Source organism: Penicillium roqueforti (assembly GCF_015533775.1).
Source record: "Penicillium roqueforti strain LCP96 04111 chromosome Unknown scaffold_02, whole genome shotgun sequence".
NCBI lineage: Eukaryota > Fungi > Ascomycota > Eurotiomycetes > Eurotiales > Aspergillaceae > Penicillium > Penicillium roqueforti.
Window position 1 is genome coordinate 1,857,973 of NW_024067566.1, and position 16,262 is coordinate 1,874,234.

Below are 16,262 nucleotides of genomic sequence, written 5' to 3' on the forward strand. Positions count from 1 at the left end.
ATGCCTGAGCACCGAGGGCGCGACTGCTACGAATACGGCTATCTAAAGAACGCCATTACTATCAACATCTACCCACATTGTTACTGGTCGAGAGCCTTTATCCACTCCAAAGTTCTTCCCGAAGCTTAGAATTTAGGATTTCCACGGCATATTGGCATGAAAAATATCTCTCAAATTCGATACTGTTTGTGCTGTTTGTGCATGCCCTAAAGTACAATGAAATGTTGCCATGGAGCTTCGATCTAGGTTTCCGGGCCCGTTCCAATCACATGCATACAAGACCATCCGCTAAGGCTAGCTTCTACTTTTCTACTTTTGTGATGGTTATGTTATTTGCTCACAACTTTACCGTTTTACTACTTACTCTACATAGCACTCGGGAAAAGACTCCAAGATAGCAACAATATCTTCTCTATGCTGATCCAGCAGCGACGAGAAACACGGTAATGATCTATCTCACATGCCATGCGAGCGAAACTGCAAAGCACGAAATCTAGTACAACATCTGACGGGCATGATGACGAGCAAAGTCTCCCTGCTCACCAGCAGGAAGGGCAGTCACGGTCGCGATAGGCAGAGTGGTGAAGGAACCGCTAGAGGACTGGCTGCCTGAGAAGCCACCCGGGAATCCAAGGGGGGCACCGGTAGACTCGGGGAATCCAGAAGGCTCGAGGGCAGGGGTACTGGAAGGAGCGCCGGTGGGCTTGGATCCATGACCGTGTCCTTCGTGGCCAGGTCCGTGACCAGCTGCTCGGCGATCAAAGGAAAATCCAGTAGGCCATCCAGTGGGCCATCCAGTCGGGATGTCACTTGGAGTGCCAGTTGGGGTTCCGGATGGAGTTCCGGGTGGGAAACCGCCAGGGAAGCCACCAGGAGGAGAACCGGTAGGAGTAGCAGCGGAGGTCTTGTCGGCGTGCTGGCGAGAATATGTCAATAAAGCACGAGATCTATGAGGATCTATAGTGTAGATACTCACAGGCAACTTCCAGGCTACGACAGACGGGGCCAAGAATAGGGCGGCAATGCCAAAGGTAGCAGTGAATTTCATGATAAAGTGTTGAGTTATTGGACAATTCAAAGTGAAAGTGGAAAATGAATGGATGCTACCGGTAGCAATGTAAAGAAAGACCTGAATTGAGAAGAATGAAGGTGCACAGCACTGTAGTTGAAAAGAAATCACCGAGAACAGGAAGGTCTAGCTGGTTATATACCCCTTGCGTTTCACTGTTGAGAGTCAAAATGATAGATTGAGCCGTTAAAAGGTCATCAAAAGACCGCCAAAAGAGTATGTGTTCCGCGAGAGGAGTGGGATCTGCAGGGGACCAGGTCTCATCCCGTGGCGAAATAATTCAAGCAGGAGTGATCTTCATAGATACAAAAATAACGCTATCACCCGGAGTGTAGCATATTGTAGTGGAACCAGGAACTACGGCACAAATAGTGGATGGAACGCATATTGTGCGGAGCAGGTTGTTTCAGACAAAAAGACCCCGATAAAACGGGCGAATGATAGTTCTCCACCTTGTTCTGCACATCAGCTCCTGTCGATCACTTATGTGTCTGATGAAGGAGGTGTGTCCTGTTTAGATGGAGATTGGTGGAGCCCTAAAGGCGGCAAGCCGGCGAAGGTCTAGAAACATACACTACGCAACATTACCAGAAAGAATCTAACTTGTGGGATTTCTTTTTTCCTGAGCGTATATTGTATGATCGCTCATTTACGGAGAATTAGTGCTGTAATAAGTCTGATGTGAGCATGCCCATAAATCCTCATGTTATGCTTTATTCCTTGTGTCTAGAACAAGTTATATAGTTTAGGTCGTTTTTATAGGACACTTTATAGAGTTAACAAACTAGATTGTGGAGGTACTTAGTTATATACTTATAGTGCCATGCACTGGTCAAAGCTTACATACTACGCGAATAATACCTAACTCCATGTGGTCTAGGGCCTACGCTTCAAGCTTTTGTTGTAACTTATTCAATCCGTTGTGGCAGATGCTCTCAATTCTATGTAAAATTTCCGAAAAGCTGCCCTCGATTTCCAAATCTGGATGTCTTTACCTTTGAATGATCGACTAAGGCGTTAAACCAAGGCAAAACCAACTCGAAAAAGCACTCACAGGTCCGCCATTTACAACTAGAATATGAGGACATGTAAAAAAGAGAAATGTCCAATTCTGGCACTAGAGACAGCCGTCTTTCCAACTCGTAGTTATCTATTCTGCCCCGACTAGCACTGTTAGTCATCCTCCTGTGGCCATTAATTATGGAACCTGACCGACCAAAGCCAACCATATCGGTCCAAAATCCGGTTTCCTCTGTTTCACCTCGAAAATGCTACCGTCAAGGCTAGGTGGATCAAGCCCTTGACCCCTATAAGGGAAATAGCACAGTCCAACAGTGTACATCCGCCACGAGTCCCAAATGACAAGCCCCAGGCGGCGCCAGGGCCTGAAGTGCCTTAAGCCCAATGAACCTGTTTGAGAGACCATCGCGTTTATCATTTGGAAGTACTGGACATGCATTTGTCTTTGTGAACGCCATTCGGGTGTAAGCTACCACCGTGTTGATGTTGTTGCTTCATTATCGGGGGTATAGGCGGCGGAGACCAGATAGACATGGACTCACTAGAGGGCAGATTGAAAGAGTCGAAGAAAGGAATTGGTGTTTTCTCGGGGAATTCCCAGGCAGCGTGGGAGGACTCGGGCCCCTACGTGTCCATTATGAACCACTGAGATCTCACTCCTCGGCGTGGTGCCATAGGAGGGAGTAAGGCCTAGGTCTGAAAGAAGGGCGGCAATCGTCCAGATCAGCTCGTTGTTTCCTCTATGTATCTCATTCCAGACATTGTATGCGTCTAGGTCCTGTATTGATTGTGTATGCCAATTCCAGCTTCCCGTTGCAAGTTTGCGAAGGGCCGAATAGTGTTGGAGATGAAAGAGAGACTAGTACGTGCGGTATTCTTCAATCCATGAGAAGGGATTCCGCGCTTTTTCTGCGCGCTCAGTTCCGCTCAGAGAGCCGACTGGTATTTCACTGAGGGTAGAAGCAAAGTTCTGCTGCATAAGCGGTAGACAAGCACAGGCAAGGCGCTGTATTCCGGCAGCTAGGTGGATGATGCCGATTGATGCCCTGTAATCCAGATTTAGTGTGTACTCGGCCATGTGTGGGAATAGGTTTCCGAAGACGGGCTTCACCGCTGGCACCGAGAGCGCGACTAGAGTTCCAGCGATCTCGGCGCTCTCAACGCACAGCATCGGACTGTAGGCCCAGCTGCCGTCGGAGTCCCATTGACCTGCGGCTACGAGCCAAACGCGGATTGCGGAGATCACGATAACGCTGTGACCTCATATGCTTGTTGGCTGTGGGCAAAATCTGTGTAATGCGAGATATGAACAAGGCTGATGTTGTAGCATATTCTCTGTATCTCCGGAAAACCGGTAATAGGGTTTGCCAGTAAGAGGGAATGTATAATGGAGGGTTGAGCCCGGAAGAGAGCGTGGACTTGAGAGGATACGGATGTGAGGTTTTCTATAGCGGCAAAATCGGCGATATGAATGAGGATTTGTTGGTTCAGTTCTGCGGGTAGTTAAGCGAATGGGTCCATGGTGGATGAAATATTAGCAGTGAAGTGTGTGAAAATGAGAAAGACAAAATTGGGAGGTAGTTCCTTAAGTACTACTCACCTACCCTGTGTTGTCTCCGCCAAGCCCAGGCTAATTCTCAACCACGCACTATAAGGCACTGTAGAACACTTGATATCGTACTTGATTGTTTGAAGACATTAAATTACCAGCGTAAAAGGACCAGCGGGATGAACATGGACAGACCAGTCAACGCTTGTTTGTAACTATACATCTGTTCACACCTTCATTCCCGTCATGCGCCCTTATAATTGCCAATATAAAATAGAAGATGCTTTTCGGCGAAGCCACTCTTGTTTGTGGTCTTAAACACACGCACCTAGGTTGGAACCTTCACTCCCAGCTCGGGTTTGTGCTGGATAAGCATATATGCGACCCCAACCCCGTTGGCAGTCCGCAGAAGTGCCTTGCCTTCATCACTTTCCATGCTGAAGGTCGTGCCTGGCCATTCTTTAGCGACACTCCCCGTGGCCTCATCAATGATCCTCAAGGTATCCGGATTCTGGACATTTTTCCGAATAAAGTACTTAAGATTCTTGATTTTGTTACTCCCCGCGGCCAACTTCTGCCATTGAAGAAAATAGACGTTCGATAGCTTGTATGGCGAGAGCAAGGGGCCGGTGTCGACCTCATGCATGACAACAAGTAGCATGCTACACGTCAGCTGTGACGTGTCAGCCAGCACAACCACCACCGGGGCTAACGTCTGCCACCTGATAGACTGGGATGAGGACCAGGGAGACAGCAGCAAGAACAGACCTAGCGACAATCCCGATCCAAAGCCAACTTCCACCACTTCCAAAATCACCTCAACATCCCCAGCCACTACAATAGCCACAGGCAAACCCGTCCCATCGGGCCTGTCTTCATCCCGCGACGACATCCAACTTGTCATCTTCGATTCCAACAGGATAACAAGCGACGGCTCAACATGGCATTGGGCCGGATACCTCCTCCCCAGCCTTGGCTACGACGACGAGGACGTCTGCAACGAGAAGTACGAAGTCATCTCAGACCCCCACGTCGAAGACAACCAAGCTTGGCCTTTCTCCATGGGCCCCTTTAATGCTCCAGGTTTAGATTACTGCTTCTTCCACAAATTCGCGGACCCCCCCTCCCCCCCCAAGTAACCCGGGCTTTATCTCCTGTAACAACCATGCCTATCTGACGTGGTGCATAGGGCTTGACGGGAAACATGCGGTGAGGAAGCCGGCGCATACATGTACCAGGAATGGCGGAAAGAAGACCGAGTTCTGGCTTCAGGCTTGGTGCAGTTTGAAGGGATAGAAATAGCTAGTTGCCGCCATTATGCAGATGGCCTAGTTTCAGCTAGGGTACCGGACTTTGCATACAAATACCTAGTAAGTGGGAGAAGTAGAAGAATGGAAAATGAGACGAAGGGAGGACGAGCGGCGAAGACGGGGTCTTTTATGTTGAAAGACATATTACAAAAAAGAAAGAAAGAAAGAAAGTAACCCATACCAAAAGAATATATGCAATGCGCGTCCTAAACTGATCCCGGGGTATTGTACATGAAACCAACACAATCAAATTGAAAGCCAAATCGTCAAATCGTCAAATCGTCAAGTGACTTCAAAGCTCCTCCTCAAGAACTTCTTCTTCGCCAAGCTCTTGTTCCACTTCGTCGACGACAAAGCTCTCGTAGTCTTCAAGACCTTTTTGAACATGTACTTTGAAGCGAATCACGTCATTAAGCATCGTTTCGACGTTAGTATGCAACTCCTCTCGGAGGGAATTTGCCCGAAGCGTCAGTTGTTCGTATTCGATATTGGTGTTCATCTCGCGCTGCTCCATCAATTGAACACTGTCGCTGAGCGTAGCGCGCATCTTTGCCAATTCCTTCTCCATTTTCTCAATTTGGGCATCGGAGGCCAGCTTCTGAGTCGTCGTGATTTCTTTTGTTCGTTCAAACTCTTCCTCTGCTGCCCGGCGTCGATGCTCCAAAGCCTCGACCTCGCTCCGTTTCTCATCCATTGCCTCTTTAATGTTGTCGAGTAGATTGCGACGGTCAAGGTCATCATCGATCCCTTGCTTCCGTCGTTCATTGATCTCTTTCCGGAGGGATTGCAGGCTGTTTCGGACAGAGCCTCGTAGATCCAAATTGAGCAAATGCGCCGGGTGGTAGCCAGTGAAAGGCTCCGCCAATAAGCGATCCCCCTCGGGAGAGATTGGGTTGGCAGGGCCACCAATTTGGCTCACAGAGAAATTGCTCTCATTAATATTCAGGGTAAGCTCATAATCTTGGCCCTTGGCGTTCTCAGCAGCTGCGGGAATCAAGCTAGTCTGGTAGCCAAGAGTATTATAAGCCTTCACGATCTGTTCCAGATCTTCCAGTTTCTGGCTAGCTTCCGCCTCCTTCTCCATGACACGGACATGGGCCTCTTCGAGGCGAGCTACGGTATCTTCGAGATTCTTCTGTAGACGTTCTCGCTCCGAGTTCATGCGGTCGATATCCTGAATAGTGATGCCTTGGCGATCAACACTTGCCTGTAGTTCGGAACGCTCAGATTCAGTGGCCTGGAGATCGGTATCAGTTTTCTCGATCTCCGTGTCGAGGAATTTGATGCGAGTCTCGTATTTTTCGATTTTGCCTTTGACGTTTTGATTATAATCCTCAAATTTCCTCTTGTCATCCTCCAAGATACGGAAGTGTTTATCCAACTTGGCAATGTCGGGAGCACTCTTCTCCACTTCTTCAATTTGATCACGAAGAGCCCGGTTCTCCGCCTCTAGTGCCTCCAGTTCCTGCACGTACCGTTCGTTGCCAAGAGCAAATTCTCGCGACATGTTTTCAACGTGCGGGATTAACCGCTTCTCGGCGGTGTCATCATCCTCGTCTTCACCACCCTGTAGCCAATCGTGATATGCTTGAGTGAGGAACCGGAAAATAATGCGATCACCGGTGACATCGACACCCGCCTCGGCGCAGGCATCATCATACTCGCCTGACTGATAGCGATCCATCATCTGTGCCAATTGCATCAACCAATGTAGCATTCCGAGGAAGGTCGACCAGTTCTGGCCACCAACGGCTGCGATTTGTGACTTCGTAATGCCTTTCTCATATGGGTATCTTAGCTGTTTTAGGATTGGCGGTACTTCGGAGTCCATCGCTTTCTGAAACTTGTATCCTGGATCGATCCGATGATATAGCCACTGGAAGATAAGGTTGAAATCCTTCTGGGTCGGTGAGCGAAGAGTGTTCTGGCCCAAGGAATGTTTCATTTCCAACTCAAAGCCATGAATAGTCAAATACTCCAACAATTCCTGGCCAATCCGTGCCTGGAAAGATCGGTCTCTGAGAGGGCGCGGGTCTCTGGGAACCCCAGCCACGTTGGGAACTTGAGTGAAGAACGATTGATGTCCCATCGGCCCTCCTCCCGTGGATGGTCGCGAAAACACACTACTTCTGCGCTGTGGGTTTTGAGGCGGTGCAGGAATGGAGGAAAGAGACCCTGGCGCGTAGCTCTGCCGACTGGCACTGGCTCCATTGAACATGTTACTCGACACTGATCGGCGAACAGATGAGAGACCGGCATCAGCGCCATATGGTCCACCAATTGACATGCGTGTAAAATTTGGCTGCTGTGGGCGACTGGTGGAGCCCATCAATGAACTTCGGTGGTTCTGAGAGCTGAACGGGGGGTTTTGGAATCCGATAGAGCTTGCGCGCTTCAGTGCCGATTGCGGTTGAGGGATGGCGGAGAAATTTTGAACACTCCCGAGAGTCTTGATCGCAATATAAATTAGCCTCAAGTCTTGCGCTAGATAGGGGGGATCTATACCTCTCGGGGGCGCTTAATACTGAAAAGCCCAGTATCTTGCGACATGGTGATAAACAAGCCGCGAAGGCGGCAATAAACAAGGCGATTCTTTTGACAAGTGTTTTTTTTTTTTGGATTTTGTTGAATATTGACAAATATCCAACGTCCAAGTGGATTCACCACAAAATCCAAGAGGAGGGGTTTAATCTGTTGTTTGGCAGGCACGAGGCGGGATTTGGGCCGGCGATGTAAACAAATGCATGCCGCTTCTAAATGAAGTAGGCGGTGTGTGGACACAGGAAAAACAGTTTAGCCGATGATCACGAGACTCCCGTCTGGGGAAGTCTTGGCGTTGGCGCGAGTTCCGAGGTCCAAATGGCGATTGCCGATGTGAGCGTCGCATCTCTCCCTAATTCATCTTTTCTGCACTTGACTGGCAGTCTATATCATTCATAATGGCTCCACGCGAGGAGCTGATTGCCTCAGCTGTAAGTTGTCTAGTGACACAATGTCTATTACCATCGTTCGGGGCCACAGCTAACTCATGCGTCCGCTAGATTACCTGTATGGGCTACGAGGCACACAACTTGATGTGTAATGATAGCTGACTTTATCTAGTCCTCCAGGATCCGTCCGTTGCATCCTCACCCATTGAAAAAAGAGTCTCATTTCTCCAATCTAAGAACTTGACTCAAGAGGAAGTGAACATCGCCTTATCGCGAGTGGGCGAAGACCCGTCTGCCGTGGCTGCAGCTACAGCTTCGGCATCGTCCCCGGCGCCTAGCTACTCTTCACAGCCAGTTCCTTACCGGCAACCACAGCCTCCCCAAGGATATGGCTATCCTCCATATAATCAATGGCAGCCGCCTCCTGAGTACGTTTGACTATCGATTGTCGCATGGTGTTCGAGACTAATCACATGAAAAGGCCACCCAAGAGAGATTGGCGTGACTGGTTTATTATGGCAACAGTGGTGGGTGGGGTTGGTTACGGGTTGTATACTGTCACAAAGGTATCCAGTGGTCCCCTCTCTTAAATTAATGGCGCTGATCAATCTATCCAGCGATATATCGCACCCTTGATCGCCCCACCGACTCCTCCGCAGTTGGAACAAGATAAAGAAAACATTGACGAGCAGTTCTCACGTGCATTTACTCTGATCGAACAATTATCCACCGACACTGCTGCATTGAAGACCGCCGAGGAAGCCCGTACCGAGCGCTTGGATAGGGCTCTCAAGGACGTAGAGAGTCTCGTTGCTGATCTGAAGAACTCATCTCGCCGAAGAGATGATGAGACTCGTCGCATTAGTGACGAGGTGAAGTCATTGAAGGATGCCATTCCCAAGGCCCTTGAGGGTGCCCGGGAAGGCAATGAGAACCGACTGAAGGAGCTCGGAACCGAGCTCAAGAGCTTGAAGACCCTTCTGGGCAACCGACTTGGTGGTGGCGGAGCTACTCCTGTTGCTGGCAGGACCCTTGGGTCTACTCCATTCCCTAGCACTCGCCCGGCACCGGAAGAGACCCCCGCCACTTCCACTCCTGCTGCCACCAACGGTTTGGCTGCTACTGTGACTCCAGCCGAACAGGAGCCAACTCAGGCAGCTGCCCCAGCAAGCACAATCCAGAGCCCCAACCCCCTCTCGCAGCTTGGTCGGTCTGCCGCCTCCATCCCGGCATGGCAAATGGCTGCGGCCAACCGGTCTAAGGCCACTTCGCACTCGAGTGCACCTGCCACACCTGCTGAAAACACCGCTAGCCCGAGCCTGGAGCAGAGCGCTCCTACTAGTTAAAGTTGAACTGGGTTTGCTAAATTATTGAATGCTGTATACCTCTCGACCTAGTGTATTTATCACAATGAAGGGTTTCCCTTGCATGAGAAGGTCGCTCCGTAGTATAGCATTTTCTATTCCAATATGAATTTGTAGTCGAAATCAACGAGATTGGGATGAAGAACCTTGGAATGCGCTAGAATCGAAAACCCGGGGACTGGCCGAACCGATAAGGCGACCGTCTTATCACCCCAGACGATAATCTCCTCCAAACTTTCCAGAAACTCTCAACTTCAGAAGAAACAGCCAAAATGCCTTCGCCAACTCGCTCATCGCACCGAGCTACCTCTCCTTCTGCACCAAGCTCAAGCCGCCATCACCGCAGCCGCCACAGCCATTCCCACCGCCACCGGCATCGCGAGAGCTCGCGCTCGCGCTCTCCGCACCGATCAGACAGACACCGATCAGACCGTCACCACCGCCATAGCGAAGACAAAGACCGCAGGCACCATGAGCGACGACACAGAGATGCTCCAGCGAAACCAGTCGTGCTTCCTTACCAAGCGCGTGCGCTATCAGGGCGCGACCTGAAGGTTTATGAACCCATGTTTGGCATGTACTTGGATATCCAAAAAGGAAAATATATCGAAGACTTGAGTGAAGATGAAGTGAAAGGGCGGTGGAAGAGTTTTACGCAAAAATGGTAGGCCGAAGGTATTCTTTGCTTGGCGCGATGATTACTGACATCGCAGGAATCGTGGAGAGCTCGCAGAAGGATGGTATGATCCCGTTACACTAGACAAAGCACGTCAGCATGCAGAGGAGGAACCGACAGCTGGCCCAAGAGGCGGACGCGAATCGCCCGATTATACGCAGGGCCAGCGAGCGACTGGTGAAACCCTACAGGATCCGCCAATAGGCGATGACGATGATGAGGAGGATGGGGATGACGAGTACGGGCCTAGTCTGCCAAAAGCTGGCTCAGGGAGAGGTGGCCCCCGAGCGGGCCCTGCAATCCCAACTATGCAAGATCTCGAGCTCAAAAGAGGTACGCTTTTCTACTTCCCCTAAATATGGCCAGTGTGCTGACCTCCAACCAGAATCTGCTATTCAGAATGCCATCGCTGCCCGCGGAGAGTCACGCGATCAATACCGTGCTGAAATCCGTACACATAAATCTACGATGCGCCAGATCGAAGATGAAATTGCACCGCGGGCTGAGCCAGGCACACGGGAGAGACAGCTCGAGAAGCGACGAGAACTTGCTTCGAGTAATCGTGCATTCGCGGACGCGCGTGGTGGTTCGCCCGAAGGAGCTCCTGATGAAGACTTAATGGGCGCAGGCAATGATTTCTCTGCCTTGAAAAAGGAGAAGGAGAAAGACCAACGTAAAAAGAACGATCGTGAGATCCGGAGAGAGGAGATCCTTCGTGCGCGTACAGCGGAGCGAGAAGAGCGTGCCCAAGCGTATCGACAAAAGGAGCAAGAGACGATGGGCTTCTTGCAAGCTCTGGCAAAGCAGCGATTTGGTTGAAGATAAGAAATGTCGTATGCACATGCGCCTTTGATCTTAATATCCTATAGTCTTCACTCTTAGGTCCATAAAGCAATAATAAATACGATTTGCATGCCATACTCTCTCAGTCGTCCGCTCCAGCGGAACGGTCCGACACCGCCGTCGGAGTGACTCCGAGGTATCTAGGCCATATATGATCTTCCCTGGACAATACCCAGACTACTATAAACCCAGCATGTTCAAACAACTATATCGCCTACCATGCCGGTCAACATTGACACCATTAGCACCCGGTAGCCGGCGGTATTTCCAGACCAAAAGGCAAAACTCCCTACCAGCCGCATACTACCGCGGCGGCACCTCACGCGCAGTCTTCTTCAAGCAAGAAGACCTACCCCCGAACAAGGAAGACTGGGCTCCCATATTCCGCAGTGTCATCGGCAGTCCAGATCCCAATGGCCGACAGCTAGACGGATTGGGGGGTGGAATATCCAGCCTCTCAAAGGTATGCGTAGTCGGCGCATCGACACACGACGAAGCCGATGTCGATTACACCTTCGTCTCACTCGGTATCAAAAACACCGACGTCGACTACTCCAGTAATTGCGGGAACATGAGTTCCGCCGTCGGCCCCTTCGCCGTCGATGCACATCTGTTCCCATTACAAAATCCCAGCTCGGATTCAGCCTCGGTACGCATCCACAACACCAACACCGGCAAGATCATTCATTCGTCCTTCCCCGTTGTCGACGGCGAGGCTACCGCGAGCGGTGATTTTGCTATAGACGGTGTCGCTGGTACAGCTGCCCGCATCAAGCTCGACTTCATCGACCCCGCCGGCTCGGTCACGGGGAAACTCCTGCCTACCGGAAACGTCGTCGATACCTTTGACGCTACCAAAGCTACGTGCATCGACGTCGGGAATCCGTGTGTCTTCGTGCAGGCGCTCGATCTCGGCGTGAGTGGGAATTTGACTCCTGATGAGATCACTGCTCATCCGGATTTGTTGCCGCGCTTGGACTCCATTCGTCGGCAGGCGGGCGTTAAGATGGGTATTGCGGATGAGACTGCGGCAGTTCCCGGTAGTATTCCTAAGATCTGTATCGTGGCTGCTCCTTCTACTACCGATTCTAGAGATATCGAGCGGAGGCAGACGTCTGTTGATGTTGATCTTCTGGCTCGTGCGCTTTCTGTTGGACAGCCGCATAAGGCGGTCCCGATTACTGTCGCGTTGGCTCTTGCTGCTGCTGTTCATGTGCCGCAGAGTACAGTGGCTGGCGTTGTGAGTGAGGATCCTGTCGATAGCGCTGGGCTTACTATTGGTCATGCCAGTGGGAATCTGTTGGTTGGTGCCAACTTCGATGCAGATGGCGCGTTAACTTCTGCCACGGTCTTTCGTACAGCACGTCGTTTGTTCGAGGGACGTATTTACTGGAAGAACGATAACTGAGCGGGTGAATGATGTTCGATTGTACAATATAATTGGCAGGAAGAGTACATGCACACATGTATAACCGGCTGAAACAACTGAAAAGAAAGACCTGATCATATGAGATATGCAAATAAAAACTTTTATTCTTGTGCTTCACAAGTGGTATATCTATATCATGATCTATCCCCAGCTTTAAGCATGTCTGCCGAGATCAATATCAGCAACCAGCTTCATATCATCAGTACCAGCCCCGTCACCCAGCCCAAAGAACGGCTTGACAGCAACATCAACCACCTCCTCAAACAAACGCCCAATAACAGCCTCCTTCAGATCCTCACCAGTCTGCGCGAAATCCGGGTACGCGTTGAGCTCCAGCAGCCACACATTCCCAAGAGCGTCAACGAGGAAATCAACACCAAACAGCTCAAACGCATTGGGCAGAGTCTGGAAATGAACCATCATACCGCGGGCCGCAGCCTCAAACACCTCACCGGTCACCGAGCAGATCTGATCAAAGATCTTCTCCTTCCAGTCTGCACTGAAACCGGGGACGTGGTGGTCGAGATCCCAGAAGCGGCGCACACTATCCTTGTTCGAGCTGCCGCCTTCCTGGAAACAGGTGTTGGTCAGATGGCGCGCGAGGTCGGCGACGTCGTACTCTTCATGCGGAGCGCAGTAGCCCTTCGCAGCGAAGAGCGCGAGCATCTCCTTGAAGACGTAGACTTTGAGTGATCCCGAGGCGAGGACATAGGTGCGGATGTGGAATTTACGGTTTGAGGATGACGGGAGGAGGAGAGGTGGGTCAATATAGGGCTGTACGAGGAAGTGGCGGAGCTGCGAAGTGACGATCCCTGTGTCTAGGGCGGCGCTGCCGTCATTCGCGTCGTCGCCATTTCTCTCGGATCCGCTCTCGTCGTCTGAGTCTTCTTCCCACTCCTCGAAGATCTCGCGTAGCTGGTCTTCGCTGTTGAAGATGCGGATTCCCTGGCCTCGATCGCTCATGCCGGGCTTGAGGATCCACCATTCCTTTTCGGAGTCAGGTCGATCTTCGTTCTTAGCTAAGCTGTCGTTCAACTCGAATGCTTCTAGCAGGGCGTCGTCGAGGAATTCGGCATAATCGAGTTCGAAGTCGAAGGCGGGCTTGAAGTGGTGTCGAAGAGCGCTCTCTGGGTGTTTCGAGATCCAATTGGCCACTGTGTTTGAGAGATAGTGCTTGCGAATTAAAGCTTTCCGGATGATGTACGCGCTTGAAAGAGACGTCGAGGGCCTGGACATGATATGCTCGAAATCGAGGCGCTCATATTCCCGGTACTGGAAAAATGGCGCAGATGAGTCCGGCAGCTCGGACACAGAAGACACACGCTTGAAGGCACTTCCCAGGCGACATGTTAATGCCCGTTCAACCATTTCTTGCACGTAGGAGTTATCGCAGTCGACGAGGGAGTACAACGAGGGCGGATTAGCCGATCTACAAGATCTCCGTCTATCAGAAAGGGTGCCAATACTTAAAGAAAATCAAATCAAAGGGGAGGGGATATAGTATCTAACAGCTAAGCCAGATATCTAAGGTGGGTGCAACATATAGATTTCGGATAGAACCCTCCATACCATGCATGGCGTCAAAGTCGTCACTCACAGCTTAATCTCCCCCGAAATACCGGGCGCGGGCATGAAATTGGCCCTGAGGGGCGTGACGCTGTAAAAGTCAGTCGATGTCCAAAAGTAAGAGGGCATTGAACAAACCTAGTCATTTGCTCCTTAACAGTCCAGCCATCATTGCCAGGCTCACTTTCCTCCACACTTCGGTAAACATCCTGGAAACTCGGTGCCCACTTGAAATGCTTGTGCTGAATTCCGGATGGCTTCTGGCTGTTACCGACAATCTGATCTGGTTGCTTTCCTGCCATTTCGCCTTCGTTGCGTAGTTGCTCTTCTTGCAAATCAGGGTCGTCTGCGGGTGTGGGGTCGACAGCCTGGAAGCAACTCCCGGATGTCCACGTGTTCTGCAGCATGTCGGTATATAAGACCTTGTTCTTACTAACGCCGGGTTCGAGGGGAACATTGACGCTATAGAGGTGCACCCCATCTGCCCAGTTCGCGCAAAGATGCTCAATCAACTTGACTGAATGGCCCGCGGCCTCTGCGATGATAACAGGGTCATGGTTTCGAGAGCTGAAAGCATACGACAGAGCAATTGAGCGCTTGCCACAGCAGGCACCTTCCAACGCTGCGCCAATGGTTCCGCTCGACAATGCGAATAATGCCGTTGTGTTGCGACCATAGTTCGGACCGGAGACAATCACATCGACAGGGCCACGTTCTTTGAAGTAGTGGTATAGGCCGATCTGGACACAGCTCGCGGGAGTTGAGTCGATCAAAATCCACTCTTCGCCTTCGTCGTGTTCACCATCACTGCCACGGGGCAGGTTGTGTGTTGTCCCGTCTTCTTGATGGAGCGTGCCGGGCCGGAAGTAGGTAGGTTTGACAGAGGCGCCTACCATGTGCGCTTTACCTATCCATGATCGTTGCTGGTGTGGTAGAATGACCGAGACCGTATGACCTGCGGACTGGAGCGAGCGGACAAGCGAATGCACGTACGGCGATGACTGGTTTGACGGAGGACCGTCGTCGTTGGTGACCTAGATAGAGATAAGTCTTCAAGCTGACATTGCAGTATCTATATCTGCTTACCAGGATATGCATTTGGGGTGAAGTGGTTGAGATGTGAAGGATGGAAGGGAAGAAAGTTCCCCCCCGCTTTGCGTTGTCGCAATCGGCCCAGATGATCCACAATGTCATTCCCACTATCATAAGACATTACAACATATAGTACCATTCAGCTCAGCTAGGCCAATGAAAACACATCATTGTGATTGTGTCAAATGACTGCGCCGTCTCTGTACTCCACGAGCTTCTGCGCTTTCTAGTCCAGAGCCTGTACCAGCTTCATCAACCTCAGCCGGATAGCTTGAGAGCAACCTCCTCTCCTGCTCGGGCTCTTCCTTTTTGACATCGGAAGATTCATCAGAAGTATTCCCGTCCTCGGACTCTTCTTTGATAGAGTCCTGCGGCTCCTCCTTGATCTCATTCTTAGGCATAGTCCCCCAAATCCAAGTCATGGCCAGCCACGTCAAGCCAGCAGAGACAATAGAGACCGACCAGAACAAAGAGCTGAAAACAACAAAAGACGTAATCTTCCAATAATACATAATCCATCTATCATCTGTTAGCCATATCCCACAAACCACCTAATCCCCAAGAAGACCTACCTAAGCCCTGTAAGCCTAGCACGGAACTCCACCCGGGCAGTGTAAATCTGCATGTCCGAGTAACTTTGGATCTCCAGCCTCAGACTCTGCGGCAAGTTCTGCGCCCCCTTCGCAAACTCAAGCTGCTCCATCATCGGCACCTCCAGTGTCTCCGACTCCCGGCGCCAGCCAACAACATAGAGCGGCATACGCGCCACTCTCCGGGCAACATCTACCAGCGGCGAAGCATAAGTCATGATAGCAGGGCGGCGGGCCTGCGAGATCGGGGCGCTATTCGGGCCGAGTAAGAGGGATGAGGCGGGGCGGGATGAGAAGAGGGTGAGGTCGAGCATGAAGTTGCCTGTATCGAGGTTTGAGGGTGTGCGTGGGAGCTCGAGCGTCACGGATACGTCGTAGGGCTGAAGAGCCACAAATTCCGAGTCAAAGGTTGCTGTACCCCAGGGGTTGCCATCGCTTGCACAAGTTAGTTGAGCTGGGTGTCTTTGTGGGGAATGTTGTTATACCCAAATTGTAGATGGACTTCGCGTTGTAGTCCGACCGTGGGAATGAATTTAAAATAAAAAACCCCGTAGGCAATTGCGGAGATGCCTATTAGGAATGATGCGGCGCCCATGAACAACAGCGTGTTCAGGTATAGCCGTAAGGCGGACTTGGATACCAGCGCGCGGAACGGCGCGAGGATCGCCTCCTGTCTTGTGTCAGTTGCAGCTGAGAAATATGCATCAATACACCCACCATGATGATTTCCCTGACAGAAGATGGGCCATATTCGGACTCGTCTCCAAATTCTGAGTCCGCCATTGTAGGAGTAGTTGGCAGAAACAACATTCCGAAATTGGAAG

The 16,262-nt window shown here is 50.9% G+C and overlaps 8 protein-coding genes across 8 annotated transcripts; 4 read left to right on the forward strand and 4 right to left on the reverse strand.

Moving 5' to 3' along the window:
* Positions 1 to 493: 493 nt before the first annotated feature.
* Positions 494 to 1,048, reverse strand: LCP9604111_2179 (uncharacterized protein; the record flags this gene model as incomplete). The annotated part of the gene is made up of 2 exons (XM_039069627.1): positions 494 to 916; positions 977 to 1,048. 2 exons carry the CDS (start codon positions 1,046 to 1,048, stop codon positions 494 to 496), a joined length of 495 nt encoding a protein of 164 aa, XP_038932306.1.
* Positions 1,049 to 2,948: 1,900 nt separating this feature from the next.
* On the reverse strand, positions 2,949 to 3,260 carry LCP9604111_2180 (uncharacterized protein; the record flags this gene model as incomplete). Its single annotated transcript, XM_039069629.1, has 1 exon — positions 2,949 to 3,260. One exon carries the CDS (start codon positions 3,258 to 3,260, stop codon positions 2,949 to 2,951), a length of 312 nt encoding a protein of 103 aa, XP_038932307.1.
* A 1,037-nt stretch (positions 3,261 to 4,297) lies between these two features.
* LCP9604111_2181 (uncharacterized protein) lies at positions 4,298 to 4,777 on the forward strand (the record flags this gene model as incomplete). The annotated part of the gene is made up of 1 exon (XM_039069630.1): positions 4,298 to 4,777. The coding sequence occupies one exon, from the start codon at positions 4,298 to 4,300 to the stop codon at positions 4,775 to 4,777; it is 480 nt and encodes a 159-aa protein (XP_038932308.1).
* A 463-nt stretch (positions 4,778 to 5,240) lies between these two features.
* Positions 5,241 to 7,498, reverse strand: LCP9604111_2182 (kinetochore-associated Ndc80 complex subunit NDC80; the record flags this gene model as incomplete). The annotated part of the gene is made up of 2 exons (XM_039069631.1): positions 5,241 to 7,397; positions 7,454 to 7,498. 2 exons carry the CDS (start codon positions 7,496 to 7,498, stop codon positions 5,241 to 5,243), a joined length of 2,202 nt encoding a protein of 733 aa, XP_038932309.1.
* A 389-nt stretch (positions 7,499 to 7,887) lies between these two features.
* On the forward strand, positions 7,888 to 9,224 carry pex14 (putative peroxisomal membrane anchor protein (Pex14); the record flags this gene model as incomplete). Its single annotated transcript, XM_039069632.1, has 5 exons — positions 7,888 to 7,920; positions 7,990 to 7,996; positions 8,051 to 8,306; positions 8,360 to 8,444; positions 8,496 to 9,224. The coding sequence occupies 5 exons, from the start codon at positions 7,888 to 7,890 to the stop codon at positions 9,222 to 9,224; spliced, it is 1,110 nt and encodes a 369-aa protein (XP_038932310.1).
* Positions 9,225 to 9,514: 290 nt separating this feature from the next.
* On the forward strand, positions 9,515 to 10,737 carry LCP9604111_2184 (uncharacterized protein; the record flags this gene model as incomplete). The annotated part of the gene is made up of 3 exons (XM_039069633.1): positions 9,515 to 9,906; positions 9,956 to 10,251; positions 10,304 to 10,737. 3 exons carry the CDS (start codon positions 9,515 to 9,517, stop codon positions 10,735 to 10,737), a joined length of 1,122 nt encoding a protein of 373 aa, XP_038932311.1.
* A 217-nt stretch (positions 10,738 to 10,954) lies between these two features.
* On the forward strand, positions 10,955 to 12,169 carry LCP9604111_2185 (DUF453 domain protein; the record flags this gene model as incomplete). Its single annotated transcript, XM_039069634.1, has 1 exon — positions 10,955 to 12,169. One exon carries the CDS (start codon positions 10,955 to 10,957, stop codon positions 12,167 to 12,169), a length of 1,215 nt encoding a protein of 404 aa, XP_038932312.1.
* A 174-nt stretch (positions 12,170 to 12,343) lies between these two features.
* Positions 12,344 to 16,221, reverse strand: LCP9604111_2186 (uncharacterized protein; the record flags this gene model as incomplete). Its single annotated transcript, XM_039069635.1, has 8 exons — positions 12,344 to 13,619; positions 13,788 to 13,847; positions 13,895 to 14,790; positions 14,843 to 14,955; positions 15,093 to 15,367; positions 15,421 to 15,873; positions 15,924 to 16,108; positions 16,156 to 16,221. The coding sequence occupies 8 exons, from the start codon at positions 16,219 to 16,221 to the stop codon at positions 12,344 to 12,346; spliced, it is 3,324 nt and encodes a 1,107-aa protein (XP_038932313.1).
* Between the last annotated feature and the right edge of the window lie 41 nt (positions 16,222 to 16,262).